General features: G+C 39.0%; 1 protein-coding gene across 3 annotated transcripts in view; it reads left to right on the top strand.

The window, feature by feature from the left end:
- The window catches only part of stxbp4 (syntaxin binding protein 4), a 68284-nt gene that overhangs the window by 12926 nt on the left and 33841 nt on the right, over nt 1-21517 (top strand). For all 3 annotated transcript variants that reach the window (XM_044337877.1, XM_044337878.1, XM_044337879.1), the window contains exons 2-13: nt 4321-4394; nt 4621-4716; nt 4811-4880; nt 5760-5834; nt 12515-12600; nt 13237-13390; nt 14486-14618; nt 15903-16009; nt 16619-16847; nt 17451-17532; nt 18663-18742; nt 20415-20511. In XM_044337877.1, the coding sequence (XP_044193812.1) occupies nt 4321-4394; nt 4621-4716; nt 4811-4880; nt 5760-5834; nt 12515-12600; nt 13237-13390; nt 14486-14618; nt 15903-16009; nt 16619-16847; nt 17451-17532; nt 18663-18742; nt 20415-20511 (1283 nt within the window). The remainder of the gene's footprint in view (nt 1-4320; nt 4395-4620; nt 4717-4810; nt 4881-5759; nt 5835-12514; nt 12601-13236; nt 13391-14485; nt 14619-15902; nt 16010-16618; nt 16848-17450; nt 17533-18662; nt 18743-20414; nt 20512-21517) is intronic.

The following is a 21517-nucleotide window of genomic DNA, read 5'->3' as shown; positions in this document are numbered from 1 at the left end:
CTAGCTGGCTGGGAAGCAGGCTTAAGGCTGAAGACACAAGCAGACAAGGAGGCTAAAGCAGTCTTCAAACTCTCTGCAAGTCCAGCTTGGTCATCTGTAAAAGTTCAAGAGGCAGTAAATGGTATAAAACACCTCACCTAGTTCATCCGCTGGGTCCATGTTTGGCCAGTTCATACTGTCACAAGTGGGTGTGCAGGGTAGATAGGTGAAGGACCCAAATGCAGACTCAACAGACAGATAGGTTGAATGAAGGGTTTTAATACTCAAAATCAAATGTCAAGCTTACAGGTCTCATCAGGAACAGACAAGTTCGACTAGAACACAAAAGTCCATGGAGGCAACCACATAACAAAGACAAACTGGCCACTAAACAAGGAAAACACTTGGCTTTAAATAGACAAGGACTGATTATAAACTGAACATAGGTGAGTGAAATGAGACACAGGCGAAACACGTGAGGTGATCAACAAAGGTGGAAAAACACAGGAAGTAAAAATAACAAAACACAAGGAGAAGACATTTCCAAAATAAAACAGGAACTAAACTAAAAGGCCAAACACAAACATAGAAAGTCCTGGTGGGAAATGACAAATTTGAAAGGTAATTCTGGAGTGTAGTTAAATAATTACCTTGTCCATTTTCATTCGGTTTATATCTTCTTTTGCAGCATGCCTTGACCTGAGGAAGTTCTCAAGGTCCTCCTCCATGTCCACCTAACAGCTATTAGTTCAGTCAGTTAGACCTCATTTACATGCAGAAATTCTTTACTTTATTTTCCAGACAAAGCTAATAAACACACACAGACAGTTAAAACAATCGCATATATTATTAAATAAAAATTATTCATGAGCATGTAAAGCTTTAAAGATCCTCAGAGGAATTAGTGTCTACATTCGACGTCTTTCCCAGTTGGTGGGGAAAAGTTGGTGCTTGGAGCTTTTTAAGCTAACCAAATCTGTGACAGGATATGGAAAAAAATATATTATGAGCATGTCTTAAACTGTCAGACTTAGTTCATGTTGTTGTGTAAACAGATCAATGCTGTGATGTTCATATTTTAGAACAGGGAACTCTGGGTTGTGGACCATACTGATCAAAATCTTTCACCAGGGAAGGTAAACTGTATGCATGGCAAACATCACATCATTGTAAGCATATGTTAGCAAAAATGTGTCCAGATTGTATGACATTTACACGGATCAGAGCCACTTAACAACCACTGCTAACATTGTCACTGCTGTAGCATTATATTATTACTGTAAAATACAAAGTTCTAATTAGCTGTGGCTAATACCAAAGGTCATTCATTGACACTGCATGCTTTCACATAGTGAAACATAGAAACAAGCATTCGTTGGGGGAAAAAAATCACAGAACTAATGTGTATATGCAGCTTACTAACTGATACTGCTGGCATGTAAGACAATCCATAAATTATGTAGCAGTGCTGCAAAAACACTTTAATTTAAAATAAGATCTTTAACTGTAACCTGTATATAGACCAATATATATAACTTTAATTTGTTCAGTTTTTATATCTTAACCGGAAAATTCGTTATCAACTGCTGCCTTTTTCAGCTTATCCACTGCAGCTACAGTGAACAGTCGTTAACGTTAGCTAGCTTGTTTCCACGAGCATTAACGTTAGCCTACTTTGTGTAGCTAACTATATAATTAAAAAAACATTAACAAAATGCAGGGTGACATATTAGGTTAGTTATTCTAACCACACCAGTTTACCTGAAATGGGACACCTGTCGACAGCTTACATGTTTAACTTCACACGAGGGCACCTAAGACAAAATATCGATGTTGCATTGGAACGCAAAAGTATTGTGAAAGAGCACACACTGCTGGGGGGGCTCTGTAAAAAAATGTTTTTATGCTTGTCTGAAGTGTTAAAGTAGTTGTGTGGATAAAAAACAAATGTAAACACTTTGTGAATAAATGGTGACGTACATGAAGAGCTGACAACAACAGCTGTAACGTTCTTCAAATGAATACATGAAACTAACAGAAACGTCATATTTCCATCATCTTTTCCATCATTTGAGCTTTGACTGTCGCCCTTTTAATGACGTCATCCCGTTGTGTCCTCTTCTTCTGCAACAGTTTAATGGCACCAACTGGAGAATTAGTGCCACCAACTGTTAATCTCGTAATAGTCACACAACAGGAGTTATACTCACGAAATTCGGTTAAAATTCGTGCTAAATTTGTATGTAAACCCAACTACTGTTGACATCCATCTGTGTTGGAAAGTAATGCTGGGGCCTCAGTACGTTGAATATGTTGGCTTCACATTTTCAATCAACAGTTTGTCTCGAATGATGTACATTCATATCATATATGTTCAGTGGCTGTTTGTTAAGATGGATAATGTTATTATTTTGAAATAAGCCTCTTCAGGCAGATCAGAGTGACCTCTTCTTCACCTTGAAATCTATATTCATCCACTTCGCTGTACATTATCCCTTACATAACATACAGTACTGTATATGTGGCCTGGTTTCCTGACAGCAGCGCTAACTCACAGCTCGCTCTACTTCAAAACAAAGAAGGATATTGAGATGATGCCACAGCACTCAAACAGTTCTTTATTCACCTCCCTGTGTGCTGGACTTTTAAGTTTAAGACAGATTAAGTGACATTTTCTTGAGCTACATTTCAGAGGGAAGTATCACATTTTTATCTCCCTTGCAGTACATTTATCTGATGGTTGGAGACACAAGTCGCTATGTAGAGGTGGTAGATATGTTGTTGAATCTCTATGAGCTGATGAAGCAGCAGCAGCAGCAGGCAGTGGAGATGCTGTGGTGAACTTTTTTTTTTTAAATTGTGTCTTTTCACAGCTTTAAAGTGTTGGAAGAGACCAGTTTCTATTTGAATTCAGCCAAGACAAGCTAAGAAAAACATTTGTTAATTAGTCAGTATTGTTTCCTACGAGGGAGCCGTCGTTTCAAGCTGTTTTGTTTTAGTGAGCGGTGTCGAAATGGCAGTTAGGTTCACCCGGCTCAATGCTGTACCAGTGCATCTAATCAAACAGCTGCCTGGTAAGAATATTGTCTTTCCAAAATGATTCCTGAAATACGTCTTGTTCGGCTTTATGACCAAACAACTTTTGGACGCTACTGAACTGAAGTTTTACTCGGTTTAAACTTTAGTATTTTCTTATTGCTGGAGATGAAAAGCAAAATCGTTCCCAAAGCTTCCTGCTGCAGCTGATCAACACTGACACTCCTCTCATGTGTAAATATTAAAAACTACCACAGTTTACTGTACAAAAATTATAGAAAAACATTAAAGCAAACCTTTAATGCAAGCAGAGCTGTTCTGCACCTAAATACTAAATACTCCTTAAAAACTAAAAAGACATTACAGGTTTGATTAATTTTCTGATGAATGAATTAATTGACTAATTGTTGGGGCTTGAACACGTCTGGTGCAGACACAGTGTTAGCGCTCTCATTAGCTTTGCTTCCAGCAGCAGCAGGCGGCTGTTTCTATCAAAGAAGCTCTGATAAACCGACTGAACTCTACCTGCCCCGCAGCAAAACAGCAGACAGACACAGTTAGCAGCTGAAGAAAGTGGAACATTTAGCAGCTGAAGAGACAGATATTTTTCTCAGGAGTTGGCAGAGAGCAAACCAGAGCTAAAAAGGAGAGTAAATATTGGCCTTACGTTCATCGAGTGTGAGTCTGTGTCTGCTTAATGTTTGCTAACACGTCCGCTCATCAACTTTTTTATACGGCGATAATATCAGTGTTGGGTTTAGTCCCTTCAGTGTGACCTCGACAGTAGATGCTGTCTCTACACAAACCTTTCGACAAAACACACACATCAGCATTTGAAACGCACTCTGCTCTGACGCTGAGCCGAGCCGAGCCTCGGGACTAAACCAGCAGACAGCAGGATGATGTTAACCACGTCTGCTGAGGAATCTCCTTCAGCTTTAATCTGAGACTGAACACGCAGGGGTCACATCGAGGATTTAATAATTGCTTTGTAATGTTCCTTTTGATAGTTTTTAATCACTGTTTGTGTCTGTCGGAGCTTCCTGGTAACATCCAGGTCATGGCTCGGTTCAACCGCTGTGCCGTTTAAGAGGCGACAGATTTTATTGGTTTGGATGTTGCTGTGTGGGGCAGAAGAGAGCGGAAGGGAGGGAGGGAGGGAGGGGGAGACAATGACAAAATCCTGTGATGATTTGATTATTTTGTGCACCAGAGAGAGAGAGAGAGAGAGAGAGAGAGAGAAGCTTTGCATGAGGCAGGATGTTGATATGTTTTTGAATCTGTTGTGTTTTTGCTTGTTGCCAGGACGATCATGGGCCCGCACGGCATCAACCGAGCTGTCCAGAGGCTGGACTTCTGCGACTGCAAGAAGGGACTTGGTGAGCGTCTTCTTCCCCCCATTACCCCCCACCCCCCCCCTCCCTTTGACCTCTCTGACCTCTGAATCATCATCGTGAATGTAGTTTCACTTTTTGAACTGCACTTGTATTTCATGCATAGCGGCGTCAGAAGAATAAGTTGTTTTTTACTTGTGAGTTGAAAGGCTTTGTTTTTTTTTCAGCTTCTGCACAAGTTTCCTGACTAACCTGAGTTTTATGTGTGTAGGTGTGAAAATAATCGGAGGCTACCGAGAGCTGACAGGAGAGGAGTTTGGCATCTACATCAAGCGGGTGATAGCCGGTGGGTTGGCTGCTGTGGACGGTAGGTAGTTTGGGTTTTTTTTGGGGGGTATTTTGTTATTATTATCCTCCATCTCCTGTCTGTCTGTCTGACTGATTGTCACTCTCTGTTCCAGGTCGGCTTAAGTCAGGTGACCTGATTTTGGATGTCAATAACATCAGTCTGATGGGGGTGACCAATGAGAGGTGAGTTTGACGTGTGCTGTGTCTCGTGTGTGTTTGTTCAAACAAAGATATTTTAAAGAATATGTCTGGCGTGATGAAGGAACATGTCACCCAGTGCAGTGGTTTGACTCACTGACGTGTTTTTTTTCTGGACAATAAGATATATCAGACTTTAGATACACACACAATACTTGTTGGTAGATCAGTTCATTGTTGGTTTGGATCCAAACATGAGATTTGTTGACAAGAAGAGAAATAAAGAAAATCGCCAGTCATATCCTTTAAGGGTCATTTTATAAATGAGTGGTAACAGTTTACTGTAAATCCCTCAATTTAGCTTTTATAATCAGTATATAAACAGTAAATAAATGGTTTATAACACACTATAATGTAGTTATAAACAGATATAAGGCAATTTTAAATGTTTATTAATGTTCAGTATTTGTCAACAAGTCAACAATTATAACTATCTGTTTATACAGCAGCAAACCTGTTGACCAGTACATTAATAAACATTTATATCTGTTTATAACTACATTATAGTGTGTTATAAACATTTATTAACTGTTAGTATACTGATTATAAATGTTAAATAGGTGTACTTAATCATTTTTTCTCATGCTTTTTACAGTTAACTGGCCAATTACTAAACCCCTCCCCCAAATAGAGATTGTCCAATCATTGCGTAGCAGCCATATTTAGCCCGGTAGTCAGGTGTTGCCAGACTGGGGAAGTAAAAATGATTTGTTTCCCAATGAAAGGTTATGGAAGAATCTGCATTTGTTATGTTTCTACACTCATTCACTCAGTTTGTTTCTGTATGTGTGTATGAATATGTGTCAGAGTCGGTCACCTGTACAGCAGCTGATGACGTTACGTCCTCGTTCTGTTTCCTGATAGGGCAGTGGAGATCCTGAGGACGGCCTCGCTCTCCAATCACATGTCTCTGCTGGTCGCCAGGGACGACGAATCCAGGTAAGACAATAAAACATCACAGTGACTCAAGTTTGTTCCAAATCTTTTCATTTTTTCAAACACATAAAATAAATAATAAGACAGATTTTAGTGGATGTTTTGGGTTAACGTGACTGTTTCCGTGTTGGGCGACTTTGCGCTGACGTGTCCTGTTGGTGTTAACTGAGGACGCGTCTCGTTGTCAGGATGACTGATGGGATTTGAGTTTGATTAATCTAAAATTAGTCCTAATAAAGTAAGAACATTAGGTTGTTTGGGTAACTGCTCCACTCAGGTGGAAGTTGGTCACAAAAGCAACGTTAGTATTGATTGGATAATTGGATCTGATTGGATAATTTAACCAGCGTCTAAGTGAAACTGTTGTGATGTAATTTACCTGATGAAGGTTGTGTCGACCAAAATGTTGTTAATAAATAAATCAGGACTTCACTTTTATTCACTTTTATTGCCTTCTGAGGCACCTGAGACACATTCAGGTGTTCAGAAAGGTTTTTTTTTTTGTTATTTGAGAACAATTAAAAGGAACTTTAAGCTTATTTACCAAAAACAGCAAAAGAATCACATCATGTGATCAACAATAAACAGGAAACAATCACACCTGTTCACCTGCACTCCCCACATAATAAATAAACAAAATAAAAGAACTAATAATGATAATAAAAAGAAAGAGAAAAGAAAAAGTAAATATAATAAAAAATAAGGTAAATAAAAATGAACAAATTATAATAATAACAATAATAATAAAAAAGAAAGAGAAAAGGAAATACTGTAAAACATACAATAGAAATAATAAGTAAGTAAGTACTTCATTAAAAATATTAAATTAAAATAACAAAACAAAACAAATCCATAGTTTCTACATTAAAAATATAAAATAAAATAATACTAAAAATAATAAATTAACAAAAATATACAATTTAATTAAGACAAACAAACAAACAAATATGAAGAAACAAGCCCACAGGTGTTACATTGCCAACTATGTCCAGTAAACAGTAAGTTGATGCCAAAAAACAAGTTTGTTGACTTTCTGGTAAAAACAGACTCTGATGTTTTGTTTTCATCTGACTGAACTTGTGAACCTTTAAGCTTCTCAGAAAGTCTCATACAAAAGTGTTTTTATGAGAATCATCAGGTGTCGGAGGGAGAAAAGTCTGAGTTCATGAACTCTGTAAGAAGATGTTCTTCATAAAGACGCTCTGCAGTGAATCTGATCGTGTCCCCGGTGTGAAGATTCACCACAGAGAGACAGAGAGAGAGAGAGCTCATTACCTCGGGGCTTTGATCGCCCATTGAAAGGACCGGCGTCAGTGTTTTCGGTGCTGTTTGAGGTGAATGTGTGTTTCTGACAGGAAGCAGCGTCCTGCGGTGCAGCAGCAGCAGCAGCAGCAGCAGCAGGAGGTAAAGCGAACCTGGCACTCTGCTGTCCTCTGCTGCTTTTTTTCCACGTCAGCCTGCCGCGTCCAGACAAACACACCCTGACACAATCAGGACACTGTGCTGTCTGTCCACAGGGTGTGTCCTCTGGAGAACAGCCGGGCTGATCACAGATGCAAAGACAGACAGAGAGAGAGAGAGAGAGAGAGAGAGAGAGAGAGATCAGCAAAAACAAACAGCAGGCTCTGTTTCCAGGTGGCAGGTTTTGTTTTGTCACTGGGCAGATTTAAAGGACCAGTGTGTAGGATTTACTGGCATCCTGTGGTGACTTTGCAGATTACAACCAATTGAACACCCCCCCCCCCCCTCCTCCCCCCACACCATTACAAACATGTAGGAGAACCTTTGGTGGCCATATAACTCTCTAGAGCCAACGTTTGGTTTGTCCGTTCTGGGCTACTGTAGAAACATGGCGGTGCAACATGGTGGTGGGCTCAGTGGAAGAGGACTGGCCCCCCTCTGTAGATATAAAGGGCTCATTCAATGATTATACACAAATTAATTAAGTATTTTATTCCATTTCTACCAAGTCCGTTCTGCTAGACGCCACTAAATTCTACACACTGCACCTTTAAAGTCATTAAAAGGCTTCGGGGTTTAGGTTTTACGTCAACATGTCCTCCAAATGAAACGACAAAATGAGTTTGGTTTTGAACTGTTAAGTCGCAGGTCAAAACAGGAAGCGAACAGCAATCTGTTGTGTTAAAGGACTCATATTCTGCACATTTCCTGCTCTAAACTCAGTCAAATCTGAACACACAGACGTACACTTGCAGGGGATATCATTATCTCTGATGTGCATTGCGAAAATAAACCTCCATAAATCTGCTTAGAAACCAGAGGAAAAAAAAAAAAAGAGGCTTCAGAAGTTGCCTGAGAATCATCACATTTTCAAGTTTTCTTCAGTATCACAGTAAAGCTGCTGACAGCTGATTCAGCAGACTTTTAATGGAGAATATCTGACAAAAATGTAAACAGATATCAGCTGACAAATAAAGAAAAAAACAGGGTTAAAAACTGTCACTGTTCCCCCAAAGCATTATGGGAACTGTAGTTGAAAACTGAGAGCTTGATTAGGGACATAATCCATTAATATGAACTCTTTTCAGTATTTTTATGACATCACTGATGCTCAGAGTCGTATATTCTGTCCGTTCATACACACATATCTGTCTTATGTTGTAAACCAGCCAACATACAGACAAGAAAACTCAATTATCACTTATTTATTGGCTCAGGGAGTGACTCAGGTGTTGGGTCAGACTGCCCCTTAAAGACACAACATAAACAGACTTTTATCCTAGCAACAGTGACGCTAAAAACAACCCATAATGCAACACCAGCCCTCTCCATTCATCTGATTCTCTTTGCTTTTTCCAAAGGTGATTTCCAGAGAAGAATATCATCTCATATTCAGGGGAATAAATGTGTTCGGTGTTGCAAATTAGTTGTAGTTAGTTAGTGCAATTAGTGCAAATTACATAAATGTGATTTCGTGGCGGCTGAGGCGGACACAGCGAGGAACAGAAGGTGATTTAAGTTTGCAGCTTAACATGTTTGATAGGAAGTGACTGTGTTGTTGTGACTGCAGCAGAAAGGTCGTCCCACCTCTGGCAGAGAGAGGAGTCCTTTCATTTCCATCCTTATTATTACGAAACCAGCTGTGTGTGTGTGTGTGTGCGTGTTTGTACGTGTGTGTGTGTGTGTGTGTATGAAAGCCGCTTTGCGCCGACACGTCAGATATTTCACCTCATATCTCGACCTCGATTGTTACGGCGATTCGTTTCACACTTAAAACAAATTATGATGATTATCTGCAGCTGCCTCCGAGCGGCGCGGCGGCGGAGGGTCACGGCGAGGACACCGTGATGCAATCATGCAGCAGGGATTTGACTCTCAGCTCACATTCAACCTGTGTGTCCTCACAGGTTCGGACGGATAAACACAGAATACCGGGTTCTAAAGCTTATTGATGGAGTTTTGTGGGCCCGCTGAGGTCATCTCGACGGATCGGATCGAGACTGAATTTTTAGGGAAGATTATGTCATTTTTAAGCTGTTGTCCAGACATGAAAAGTCGGAGAGTTTGGTGAATTGTCAAAGGTTAATTCAGGGAGAAACGGTTTAAAAACAGAGAGTGATTTATGTGTTAATTCTGGTAACATTTTATTTTGAAGGTCTCTTTGAAGTTTGCAAGTTTTTGACGGTTAATTTTCAGGACATTTTACAGACGGTGCAATTTGGTACAAATGATTACAATTTCTTGGACATTATTATAAAATTAAAGGACCTGTAAAATAATTTAATCAACAAAGAAATGACAAAATGATAATTAAGACAAAATGTACCTTTTTGTTAACAATCTCCTCGGAAGAACCTCAGACTCAGTTTGTATGTGACGAGAGGAAGCTGAGTCTGATTAAAAGCTCCGTTCAGACAGGATGAACATCACAGGAGGAGGTGAGGAATTAAATGATTAAACTCCTGGTTCTGGACGGCGTTATTTAATCCGGAGGAAATGACAGGATCCGGTCTGTAATAGACACGGACATTCAGCAGGACAAAAGCTTAAAGCAGAGTGAAGAAGAGTCAAATATCTTTTGTCAGAGTCACATCTTAAAGGACGGGTCAGGTTTCCATAGTAACAGTAATGTAATCATTCCTCCTGTTCATACTGGATATTAAAAGATCCTTCAGATGTGCTTTCAATGGAAGTGATGGACGATAAAATCCACAGTGTGTCCACACAGTCATTTAAAAGTCTGTGTGAAGCTTCTATTCAGCTTCATCAGTCTGAGTTAGTCATATCAAGTGGATATCTGACACATTTACAGTCTTTTTAGCATCAAATTCCCTCTTTGTGTTTCCTCGGACAGTGTTTCCCTGTTGAGCTGCAGGTGGAAGTATAGTAACAAAAAGAGGAACTTTAACACTAAAAAGACTGTAACGTTGAAAGATATCTACTTGATTTGGACGCTGAAGCTTCATATTAGCTCCAGATAAACTTTTAAATACATGAATTATTGATAACAGCAAGAAAAACATGTTTCAATGTTCATTTGGGCTCCTGACTGTTGTTTGAACACAGATTAGAGAAACTGTGAACTCGTCCTTTAACACACAGACATGAAACACACGTCGATATCATTCAGTGTGAATTACACTTCCTGAGGATATTATTATCTCTGATGCCCATCATCATTAAAACCTCCATAAATCCACTTAGAAACCAGAGAAATTAAATTAATCCAGTGATAGTTGTCTGTATATCCATGTTACTGCTAACAGCTGATTCACAGGACTAAAATGTAAACAAATCAAATGGTTTTTATGTTTTTCTGTCATCATATTTGTTCCCAAGTAGGCCTACATGTTGACCTTGAATGTGGTTTTGAGACAAACTGTAAAACCACAAACACATAAAAAATAATGTTTTAACACTTTAATTCCAGCAGGTAATATTAATATTTGCAATAAAAGCACAAGAGTGCAAAGATCAGACAGGTGATGAGTGTCTGTGACCTCTGATCTCCGGTTGTTTGTCTTCTCAGTGACAGAACAGATCCTGTTTAAAAGGTATTAACAGCTGATTCAATCAAATCCAGATCAGACGGCTGATCTGAGCGAGCAGTGACCTCAGGTTTACTCTGCGTCCATGTGAGGGAGACAAACACTCACGGATCCGCCTGCTCGTGTCAAACCAACCATGTCAACACTGTACAACACGACGACACCAGAATCCACTGAAATGAAATGTACAAAAGAGAAGCGCTGATAGTGAAGAGGAGTTTATTCTCACAGGTGATGAATGAAAGACAGAGAGATGCAAATAAATACAATATTTTATGTATCTGATTTTGAATGTAAAGACACTAGAAACCCAAATCCACAACAGCCTTTTAAATATGGAATTGAGGGTCTTATGTGCATAATAGTAAGCATCTAAAAAAGTATTAGAAATTAATTTCAATCCAAATTTGAAATATTATCATATAAGTTTATAACTGATATTGGGTTTGAATTGGGCCTTGTTATGCTTGGACATTTATTATTGAAGCTATTAAGGACCACATCTCAACTACGCTACTTCCAGCCATCCTATAAATACCAGCTAACCCTCTCCTCTTCTTCCGCTCCCTTATTTCTCTCTTCCTGCTCCTTCCTGCTCCTTCCTGCTCCTTCCTCTCCTTCGTAGGGCCCTGAGGAGTCCGCTGTTGCCCGGGTGCTACAGCGGATTCCCTTTAAGCTTCCCCACTACGCAGCCAGCAACCAGAAGAACTATGCACATCAATTGTTTTCCTCAATAAATCATCATTTTGTTGATGGTGTGGTTCTCACTAGTGAATGAAAATTACACAATAAAACCACCATCATAAACGACATGATGTGCTGCATATTGTCTCATTTCTGGTTGCTGGAGTTTTGGAGTCATTGGTATCGTTATATTCTTCATTACTGCGGTTAATTTACCCGCTGTACATTTAAACATACACTAGTTCTGCTCGAGCACTTTTAGCTCTCTCCTTTTAGTGACTTTCACATAAGTCACACAGTTGTTTACAAGCTATTCAGATCTGCTAGCTACTTTAGCTTAGCAGCTAGCGATGGCTTCTCTCTCTCGCTCTCCTGCTCTCTCTCGCTCGGTGTGTCTTATGTTTAGCTGTTCCTCTACCTCCTTTAGTGATAATGGTACATGTAATAAATGTACTTTATTTACCGTGTTGGAGGAGAGGCTCAGTGAATTAGAAGTGCAGCTCCGCACCATAGACACCCGTTAGCTACTGTAGTTAGCTAGCTCCCAGTAGCAGGTGCCTACACAGTCTTCAGAAATGGTCTAAAACAGCAAAATAAGCTCATCTTTGAACCAGATTTTTGTGGATGCTTACTTTGATATCATATATGTGTTTTCTACTATTTCAAGACAAATTTTCAGAGTCTTTGAAGTATGATTCTTAAAAGTGATCAATATCTTCAACCATCAGATAATTGTCGTGGAGAAAAAGTTCAATGTTTCCCTCTGAATACTGAATTTTTATTCTGCATTAAACCTGCGATGCTCATTTCAGTTTATTTGGTATATAAGAAGTTTATGAAAAATGCTGTGTAAATTACACTTGATGTCATAGTTTTAGCTTCCAAACAGTTTAATTTCACAGTCAGACGTGCTCTTAACTTCATTACAAGTTAAACATGTCATACATACAACATACTATGTTTGTTTGTTTGTTTGTTTGTGTGTTTCAGGAGGGAGTTTGCTGAACTGATGGAAAAGTACGGCTCCAATAACGTCACAGCTTCAGGTCGAATCTCTCCGACTCAAGTCTCCACAGGTAAAACACACACACACTCCTGTACATCTACACTTGTGAGGACACTTGTTGGCATCACACATTCACAAGCCACAAACCCCCCCCAACCGAAACCTGAATCTGACCTTAACCCCCCCTCAAAGAAACAAAGATCAAAATGACCTCTGTATCCAAAAGTGTTTCAAACATGTCCTAACTTTACAAAAAATGTTCTGACTTACCAAAATTGTACTTCCTTATTTCCCAGAAACATCCTCTTTTTCTAAAAATAAACTGACTTTCTATAAGTTCCTTGTTTTTTGAAAATGTCCTAACCTTCCAAAACCTCATTTTCACTTAAAACTTAGTCCTCCGGAGCACAAAAACACAAAGTTTTTATACCGTTTATTTCTCATAACTTCCTCCGTCTCTCCGTCAGATTTGAGTTTCATGCCAGTAATCAATCTTTATGATTTCTAATATTATAGAAGTGATCTGATTGAACCATGTTCTCGTTTTTCTCCTCACATCCTTTGTCCCGTCATCCCCCGTTCTCCACCTCCTCCCTCCCACTCTCTTTCTATTTCGCTCTTCCTCTTTCTTCTTCCTTCTTCTTCTTCTCCCACCTCTTCCTGCTCACCTCTCTGGTTTTTCTTCTTCTCTTGTCTCTGTGTGCAGGGAAGCTGACAGACACCGCCTCCTCCTCCTCCTCTTCCAGATCTGAAAGCCCCCAGCTCCTCAGTCCTAAAGAGGGGGTCACCGCCTACACCCACAACCCCCCATACGCTGCCAACCCCCCCTACACCGTGCACACACCCACGCACGCCTTCAGGTAGGAACGAATCATACGGCTGCTGGTGTCAACCTTTATAGAAACATTTTCCTATACAAGCGAAGCTTCGTTGGTCCTTAAATCCTCAGATTATGTGTAAAAAGTTGGACGTCAAGTATGAATCCAGGACTGTCCCACTAAAAAATGATAGACTTTGTAATGTTTGATTATTGTAAACTAGTAAACTGATCAATTAAAATATTTGTGTAAAATTGTGTAAAATTATGTGTAAAAAAGATAAAATTGACTTTACATTTAATTAAACTCAAAGTAAAACTATAAGAAGAATCTATTGAAAACAACAAAAGTTATAACTATTAAAATGGAATCATAAAATGAATTGCATATTTTTATTTAACTTTTTATGATTCAGTTTACTTACATGTATGTTTGTTTACTGCTTTAACATTTACTGTTTGCAATTTGTGTTTTAATTTAAACACATCTGTCCTGAAAGTAGCATCCAGAAAACGGCTAAAAATGCAGACAAAGCAAACCTCAGTCATCCTTTCATGGGAACCAAATTGTTGCAGCTCAGACAAGGAAACTGCACAACAAAGAATTGCATCAGTATATTTGCAAAAATGTACGTATAAAGGTTCACATTGGCCTCAAAGAGCCAGGTAAACTTTCATCCTCCACCTTTTTTTGCATACCTCCAAAAACATAAAGAAGGATCTTAAACTGCTCAGAATGTACAGTGATGACCTCTTGTGATCCTTTTAATGTACATGCAGTGTAACGTTATTTACATACAGTTCATTCAGCAGATACAGAAACGTAATAAAAAGCTTCCTTCCGAAGGTGTTTTTAGTCTTTTTGGAAGGTTGTTATATAAACTGTTAAATTGTAATTCTGCAGCACAGGAAAACCAGCAATGACTAAAAATAGTGAAAAGCATCTTCAGCAATTTCATGGAGGAGTGTGGGAAGACCGGAGAGAGAGACAGAGAGAGGAAGAGGAGGAGGAGGAGGAGGAGGGTTAGAGACTGTCACGGAGGGATTGAATGTGAACAGCAGCGTGGCTTTCTGGTTTTAATCATGCTTAGTGTCATCCTGCCTCTCTCGCTTTCTCTCTGTGTGTCCCTTTCTGCAGTGACAGTGTCATTCAGTTGATATGCGTTGCCAAGGGAACAGGCCTGGGGCTCGTCATCAAGGGTGGAGCTAACCGTGCCGAAGGACCAATGGTGTTCATTCAGGAAATAGTGCCTGGAGGAGACTGCCAGAAGGTCAGCGGAGAGCATCACATGTACAAAAATATCGTGGTCGTTGTATTTTTGTGATGAAAACATCATAACCTCGTTCCAGAAACACAAAAAGTTCCCCAGGAGTTTTCTAAATTAACCACTGCTGCCCCTTATTTACCATTTTATTAAATTAAATCAAAAATAAACAAAATGAAAAGCACTGCAACAACAAAGTCTGTTACTGATAAATCTATGTTCCATACAGACAGAAATCCAACACAACAGCTCTGCCATAAATTCTACTTTTATGAAACTTATACATTTTCAGTTTTTGTTGACATTGTCAGAAAGGTGATAATTCCACTTTATGTTTTTATATTTAAAGGTGTTCATTATATTTTGTCCATTCCTGGGGGAACTTTCTGATAATGTCAATAAAAACTGAAAATGTATAAACTTTGTAAAAGTGGAATTTATGGCAGAGCTGTATTGTTGTATTGGATTAGGTTGCACAGGTGTTCCTAATAAAGCGCTTGCTGGGTGATTAAACCTTTGCAATTTCTGTTGAATGTTTTTATAGATATGAACTGAAAGGCCAGAATTACTAATTGAACTCAACATTTCAGTCATGGGATGTGATACCAGTGGGTGGGAATTTGCTACACTTCAAAGTAAATATTTCTGGTTAAGTTAAGACACATGTTTGTGATTCACTCATAAATGAACCTGCCAGTTGGGAAAAACCAAACTACAAGACTGAAGGATAATTCTGCTTGATCCCAGCGCTACACTAGACACAGCTGATGATGTCAAATTAGTTTTGCCGTGAATGATGGCTTTGCTTCAGGGACACTAGACACGGACAATAGACTGGTCTCTATCAGTCACCTCTGACTTGTGGTGTTCCCCAAGGCTCCATGTCGGGTCCCCTATTGTTTCTGTTTACACGCTTCCACTAAGGCACAATCACAAAACTGACCTCTGCTGCTATGCAGACGACACCCTGATTTATGTTGAAACTCAACAATGTTAGTAATTATTTATTTTGTTTCTAAGAAGTGAAGTTCTTAAAGCCTGAACAGAAAAGCCTCTACAGAACAATCTCAGCTTTTTGTCTGTAAATCATCATGTTTAGAACCAAAAATCCAAACTCAACCAAACTCGTTGATTTGTACAAAATTATTTGTACAAAATTATGTATTTCACTTTTAATCAATGAAGCCACGATGTCCACAAAATGTCATGTACGAGAAACTGAATTTGTTGTACCCAAAAGTCCGTTGAACACCAGGATCTTAATGTTTCTGTGTATTTGTGCTGTTTCAGGACGGCAGGCTGCAGGTCGGGGACCAGCTGGTGTCCATCAACAAAGAGTCCCTGATCGGAGTGACGTACGAGGAGGCCAGGAGCATCCTGACGCGCACCAAACTCAGGTCCGGCAAACCTGACACCTGGAGACTTTTCCAAAGGCGTAAATTATTCAAAAGTTGTCATTAGCTGCTGGTTATTTTAAAACTAGCAATTACCAACAAGCACTTAGTAAAGGGTAAATCCATTATCAACCAGGGTTGATGATTGAAAGCAGTTTATTTAATCTAAATCCAGTATTAAACTCACTTATCAAATCAAAACCGTCTGATATGTTTTTTATATTAAAAAAGTTCAATTATCTTGTTTAAATTCTTAAAATTAAATCTACTCCTTCAAGTTTCCATATCACACTTCTGTAAGTTGAGTATTGGACCAGGATCGGCTCCAAACTAGTTGTGATATCACAAATCGTGCTCGTAGGTCTTTAAAATGAGCACAGAGAAACTTTTCACTTTCAGCAGATGAATGTGAAAACAAACTGCACAGTGAAGCTCAAACATTATACAACATATTTTTGAGTGGAAGGGGACTTTAAGGGAAACAAAAACCACAAATTCTTGTTTGTCGTAATACTAAAAACATATTTCAGAAAATTATGAATGTATGTTTAAAAATACTACAGCACATTCATCACATTAAAACATCAACGCTACACGTCCTGTGTGTTGCAGACCAGACCCCACAGTGGAAATTGCCTTCATCAGGCGGAGGTCATCCTCCAGCTCCAGCAGCGGGCCTCACAGCCCCATCTCGCTCCAGGGGTCCGCCGGTGGAGGCGGACCCCAGACGAGGCCCCCGGCGCTGGGCGCCATCATGCCTCCGCAGCCGGCCGTGGTCACCAAGATCACCTCCAGCCGAAACCCGGCCAGTGAGACGCTGCCAGCGGTCAACGTCAGCCAGGTCTGAGCCTCAGAACAGGAACCACAAGACATTTAGAGCAGGTTATAACAACTAGCACTAAGCTTCAACCTGAGTTAAATCATAAATCAAGTTATGTTTTGTTTTGTGATCATTTTGAGCTTTTAAGCTTCTAGAAGACAAAACATGAAGTGAAAAACAGTTCAGTATTCAGATACATTAACAGCCTCTTAAGGAAATATATTCCTCAGAATTCTTATATAATGTTTATTTAATAAGCACTTAAGGATAGAATACAATACCGGAACATTCCCACACATATATCATTAAAAACAAATATAAATCAATCAATCAATAAATAAAGATGATAAAATTATATTTCAAGAGTTCCTCAGAAAAAAAAAGTCATTTTATTGATTAATTCATCTGGAAGTTGAAATGATTTCCTGAAAGTCTTTTGTGTTTATAACATCAGAACAGAAAGATCAAACCTGGATAGTCATCGCTGAGCTGAGGTCATGACAAACACACGAACACACACACACACACACACACACACACACACACACACACGAACACACACACACACACACATGAACACACTCTTATCAAACCGTTATTAATATGTTGTGTGAATGTTTGCAGGTGCGAGTGTCTCCAGCCAGAACAGAGCCGACACGTGTTTCCTCCCCACCAGAGACCGACAGCATCACTGATGCAAACCCTGGTATGTATCTATGTATATATCTATACTTTTATAGATTTATTATACCTCAATGTAGGAATTATCACTATCACAAGCCTCTTTTCACAGTTTGTCAAAAGTAAAATTGAACTGTGGATGATGAGAATCTTTATCTGTATTTTATTGTTTCTCTTTAAACTGTCCTCTCTACGGTGGCCCCAAAAGGACAAAACTGTCTTTTTAAAAAAGCCATTCACACTTTTATTTCCAGCAGCTCTTATCTGCTTTATCATTATTATTATTATTATAGCTGCTTATGTAGCTGCTGTCAATCAAACGCAGACACCGACACGCCCGTCCAGCTGCTGAACATCTTTCTTCCTTTTAATAACAGATAAAAACACACTGATGTTACTGTTGACTGAAAGAAGGGATGATCTGATTTCAGTTGGACTATTGACCCATCACAGGCCTCCGTGACATGGGGGGGGGGGTTGATGGAGGGAGAGCGAGGGACAGATGGCGTGCAGTTGGTGGGAGGTCTAGCCTTCGATTGGTGGAAGAGCCGTGAAGCATCATCATCATCTTTCTCCATATGTACATTATCACGTTTGTCGTCAGACGTCACGCCTTTAACAGATGGAGGGTGGCGAGGACGTAGCTGTTCAGAGCGGGGGGGGGGGGGGGGGGGGGGGACGTGCAACATCCACTTCAGCTGTAAAATATCAGGAAACCAGTTTGTTGGAATATTTGTTAAGCAATTAATTTTCAATGGGATTGATTTGGGATTAATGGATTTGATTAAGGGTGAGGAAGGTTGTACCACTCCCATAAAAAATCTGTTTTCCTTTACAAGCTTGGTGCTATTTTTGTAGTTTTTGCCATAATTTTCATCTTTTGTAACATTAAGATCAGTTATGATTTTATTCAGTTCAACAAGGCAAATAAGATTAGTGTTCAGACAATCAAACACACTGAAATAAAGCAAAACAATACAATTATCACTGAATCTACCAACTTCCTGGTTCAACTCTCAGCTCTGGTGTTGCATTGATACATGTGTGTGAAAAACTTCAAGGCATCTTTTTGAGTACTTGGTGTTATTTTTGTGTATTGATGAACTCAAACGTGGTTAAAATCTGTTCATTCAAACGTCTGTCTGTGCGTCTCAGAGCCCGCCGGCGGTCAGCCTCCTCAGAGGAAATGCTCCCTCAGCACCAGCTGTCGCCTCAAACTGGAGCGTCTGGAGCAGGTGAGAGTTTGTAATTCAGGTTTATTTGTCGTATGAATAAAGAGTCGAAGTCCCGCCTCTCTTCCAGGTGAGCTTTTATTCCAGTATTGTCATTTGTTATAAAGGGATTTCTGACAACAACTCGATTATTGAAGTTTAAATTGTTTCTTGTGAAGTGAATATTTTTGAGTTTTGACTGTTGGTCAAACAAAACGAGACATCCGACGTCACCTTGAAGTCTGGTGACTTGTAACAATGTTTTTCACTATTTTCTGATGTTTTCTCACCTAAACAATCAATCAATAATATAATATATGTAATGAACAGATCAATGATCACAGATCATGAGCTGCAGCCCTCGTTAGAGATAAATAATAATGTGCAGTAATAAGCTTTGTAGTAAATGTTTCTGTAAAAATGCCTTTTATTATATTGTGTTTAATATTATTGTTTATATTTACATTTATTTATATTTTCTGTCAATGTTTATAATTTTCTGTGCTGCTTTGTCAATAAAGCTTATTTGAATTTGAATTTGATAAATAATAAAGTACCTCGTTAACAACTACAGTAATAAAACAACCTCATTACAAAAGCCACATACTCACTTACTCTGGAGCTTTCGATTCTGTGGCATGGTCCTCATCAGCAGGTTGAGTTTGCTCAGTTTTCATGAAGACTCTTGATGATGAGGACTGTGAGATTTGATTGAAAGCTGGAGAACAAGTGAGTAAGGGCACCTTTAGTTTTGTTTCCAGGATGATGGATGAATGTCTTTATAACTTATTACACTTATTTTATTGATTGAATATATTTACTTTCTTTTAATTAAATCTTTTTAATTATTTTACTGTAATTTTATTTTATTACATTTTCATCTTTATTTCTGATGTGCATATTGTCTGTGAAGCTCTTTAATCTCACTAACCTGTACGAGACGTGTAAATAACATCTGATTGATTGATTGATTGACTGAAGACTCACCTCCAGTTACTCACGTCTCTCCATCAGGATCTCAACCAAACTCTCACCTACTTTTCTTCATTTTTTACCTTTTCAGTGTCATTTTCTTTGTATAAAAACAGTGCAGCTGGTTGGTTGTTGTTTGTGTTTCGGTGCAAGAAAACATGATAATTGATGTTCTAACGGGATGTTCGGAGTCGTCTGCCTCCAGAACTCCTGTTGTTCAAGTGTGTTGTACTCAGTCGGAAGCTTGATGCTCCTTCCTGATTGTCAAAGACTGAAAAAATGGCGACTAAATAATCTTTGAAGTGCGGTCAGTCCAGTCTGAAGGTTTCAGCTGGTTTTCAGGTTTGTCTCAAACTTTAGTGGATTCTGAGTTGAGACGCACGAAGCACTCGTACAAACAGATTCACTCTTAAGTGATGTAAGAAAATCTGACATTTATCAGCCTGAAAGCAGAGATTTCCAACGAGTTTGTGATGTTAAGAGAGTTTATTGAAGCAGAAGAGAAAAGTCAGAGAGGTTCAGGAGAAGAAAATGTTTTCAGCTGCTGTTTCTAAGGACAATAATGAACCGTGAGGCTCCAGTATGATGTTGCTGAATGTTGTCGATCATGGATGAAACATTAGCTCAGAGTAGGGCGTTTCTATTTATTGGACAGTGACAGTGAGTATTGATCTGTGTGTGTGTGTGTGTGTGTGTGTGTGTGTGTGTGTGTTTGTGTGTTCAGGCTCTGGATCTGCTCGGTCTGAAGCCCACAGAGGCTCAGCGGCAGGCGCTGAAGTCCCGACTACGAGCTGATCCTGCGGGGACGGTGGCCTTCACAGGTAAGACCTGCAGACTTTCTCTGTTTCCTCTAACTTCACTTTAAATATTCTCTTAAATCCTTCAATCCTCCAGTTTACCCTCCGTAGATTTATCATCTCATTCCTGTAACATTGTTTCCCCCCAGACCTCCTGGATTTGCTCCTGTCTAGTATTGCATTAAGGCATTAATGAAGGCTTTAACATTCACTTATTTATTAAAAGTCTTTCACAGATTCAGCTTTGAGCTGCTGAAACATCGTCCGACTCTGAATGGAAAGTTTTTTTTTTTAAAACAGGATGAAAATCGATGAAACAGAATCAGAGATCTTTTTATTCCACTCGTTCTTCTTCCTCGTCAAACAAAACCTGCGTCCTACATTTCCCACAATGCAACTCGACCACCGACATCACTTTCACACACAGCTTCGTCTTTAAAGATAAACTTAAAATCAACCTCTCGCTTTTCATTAGAATGATTTACAGACGTTATTTATTTTATTTTTATCAATTATTTTTTCCCACTTATCAATTTGATTTGTTTTTGTTTTTTTTATTTATTTTATTGATTTTTAATACATTTTCATAACTTGTTTTACTGTTTACAGCAACAACTATTATCAGCTTGTCAGTAGAGAACATGTTGTGATCTATTCTTCAAGTTATATAATGTATGTACTTTTACATAAGTGACATTTGAATCCATATTGCAGTATTTCTACTTCTATGTAGAGGATATAAATACTTCAGCACTGAAAATATCTCCTGAAAAATATCCTTGAATGTACTTCAGACCTGTTGTTCCAGTTAATTTAATCCTTAATTTACCTTTTTTTATCTGCATGTGTCCACAAAGCTTTAAACTGCATTTCTAACCAGCAGCTTCTAATCATCACAGACAACCAGAGAACGGTTGGTGTCAAAAATGGTGTCGCATTCGATCTGAAAACAGCCCGAAGCAACCGAACCGTTGTCGACTGTGAACGCGCTCAGATGATTTTATGTTACATATTTAGAAATGCAATAAAA

The sequence above is a fragment of the Thunnus albacares genome, chromosome 20, assembly GCF_914725855.1.
Source record: "Thunnus albacares chromosome 20, fThuAlb1.1, whole genome shotgun sequence".
NCBI classification, from domain to species: domain Eukaryota; kingdom Metazoa; phylum Chordata; class Actinopteri; order Scombriformes; family Scombridae; genus Thunnus; species Thunnus albacares.
Note: the sequence above shows the minus strand (reverse complement) of the source record. Positions and strands in the feature narration are given on the sequence as shown.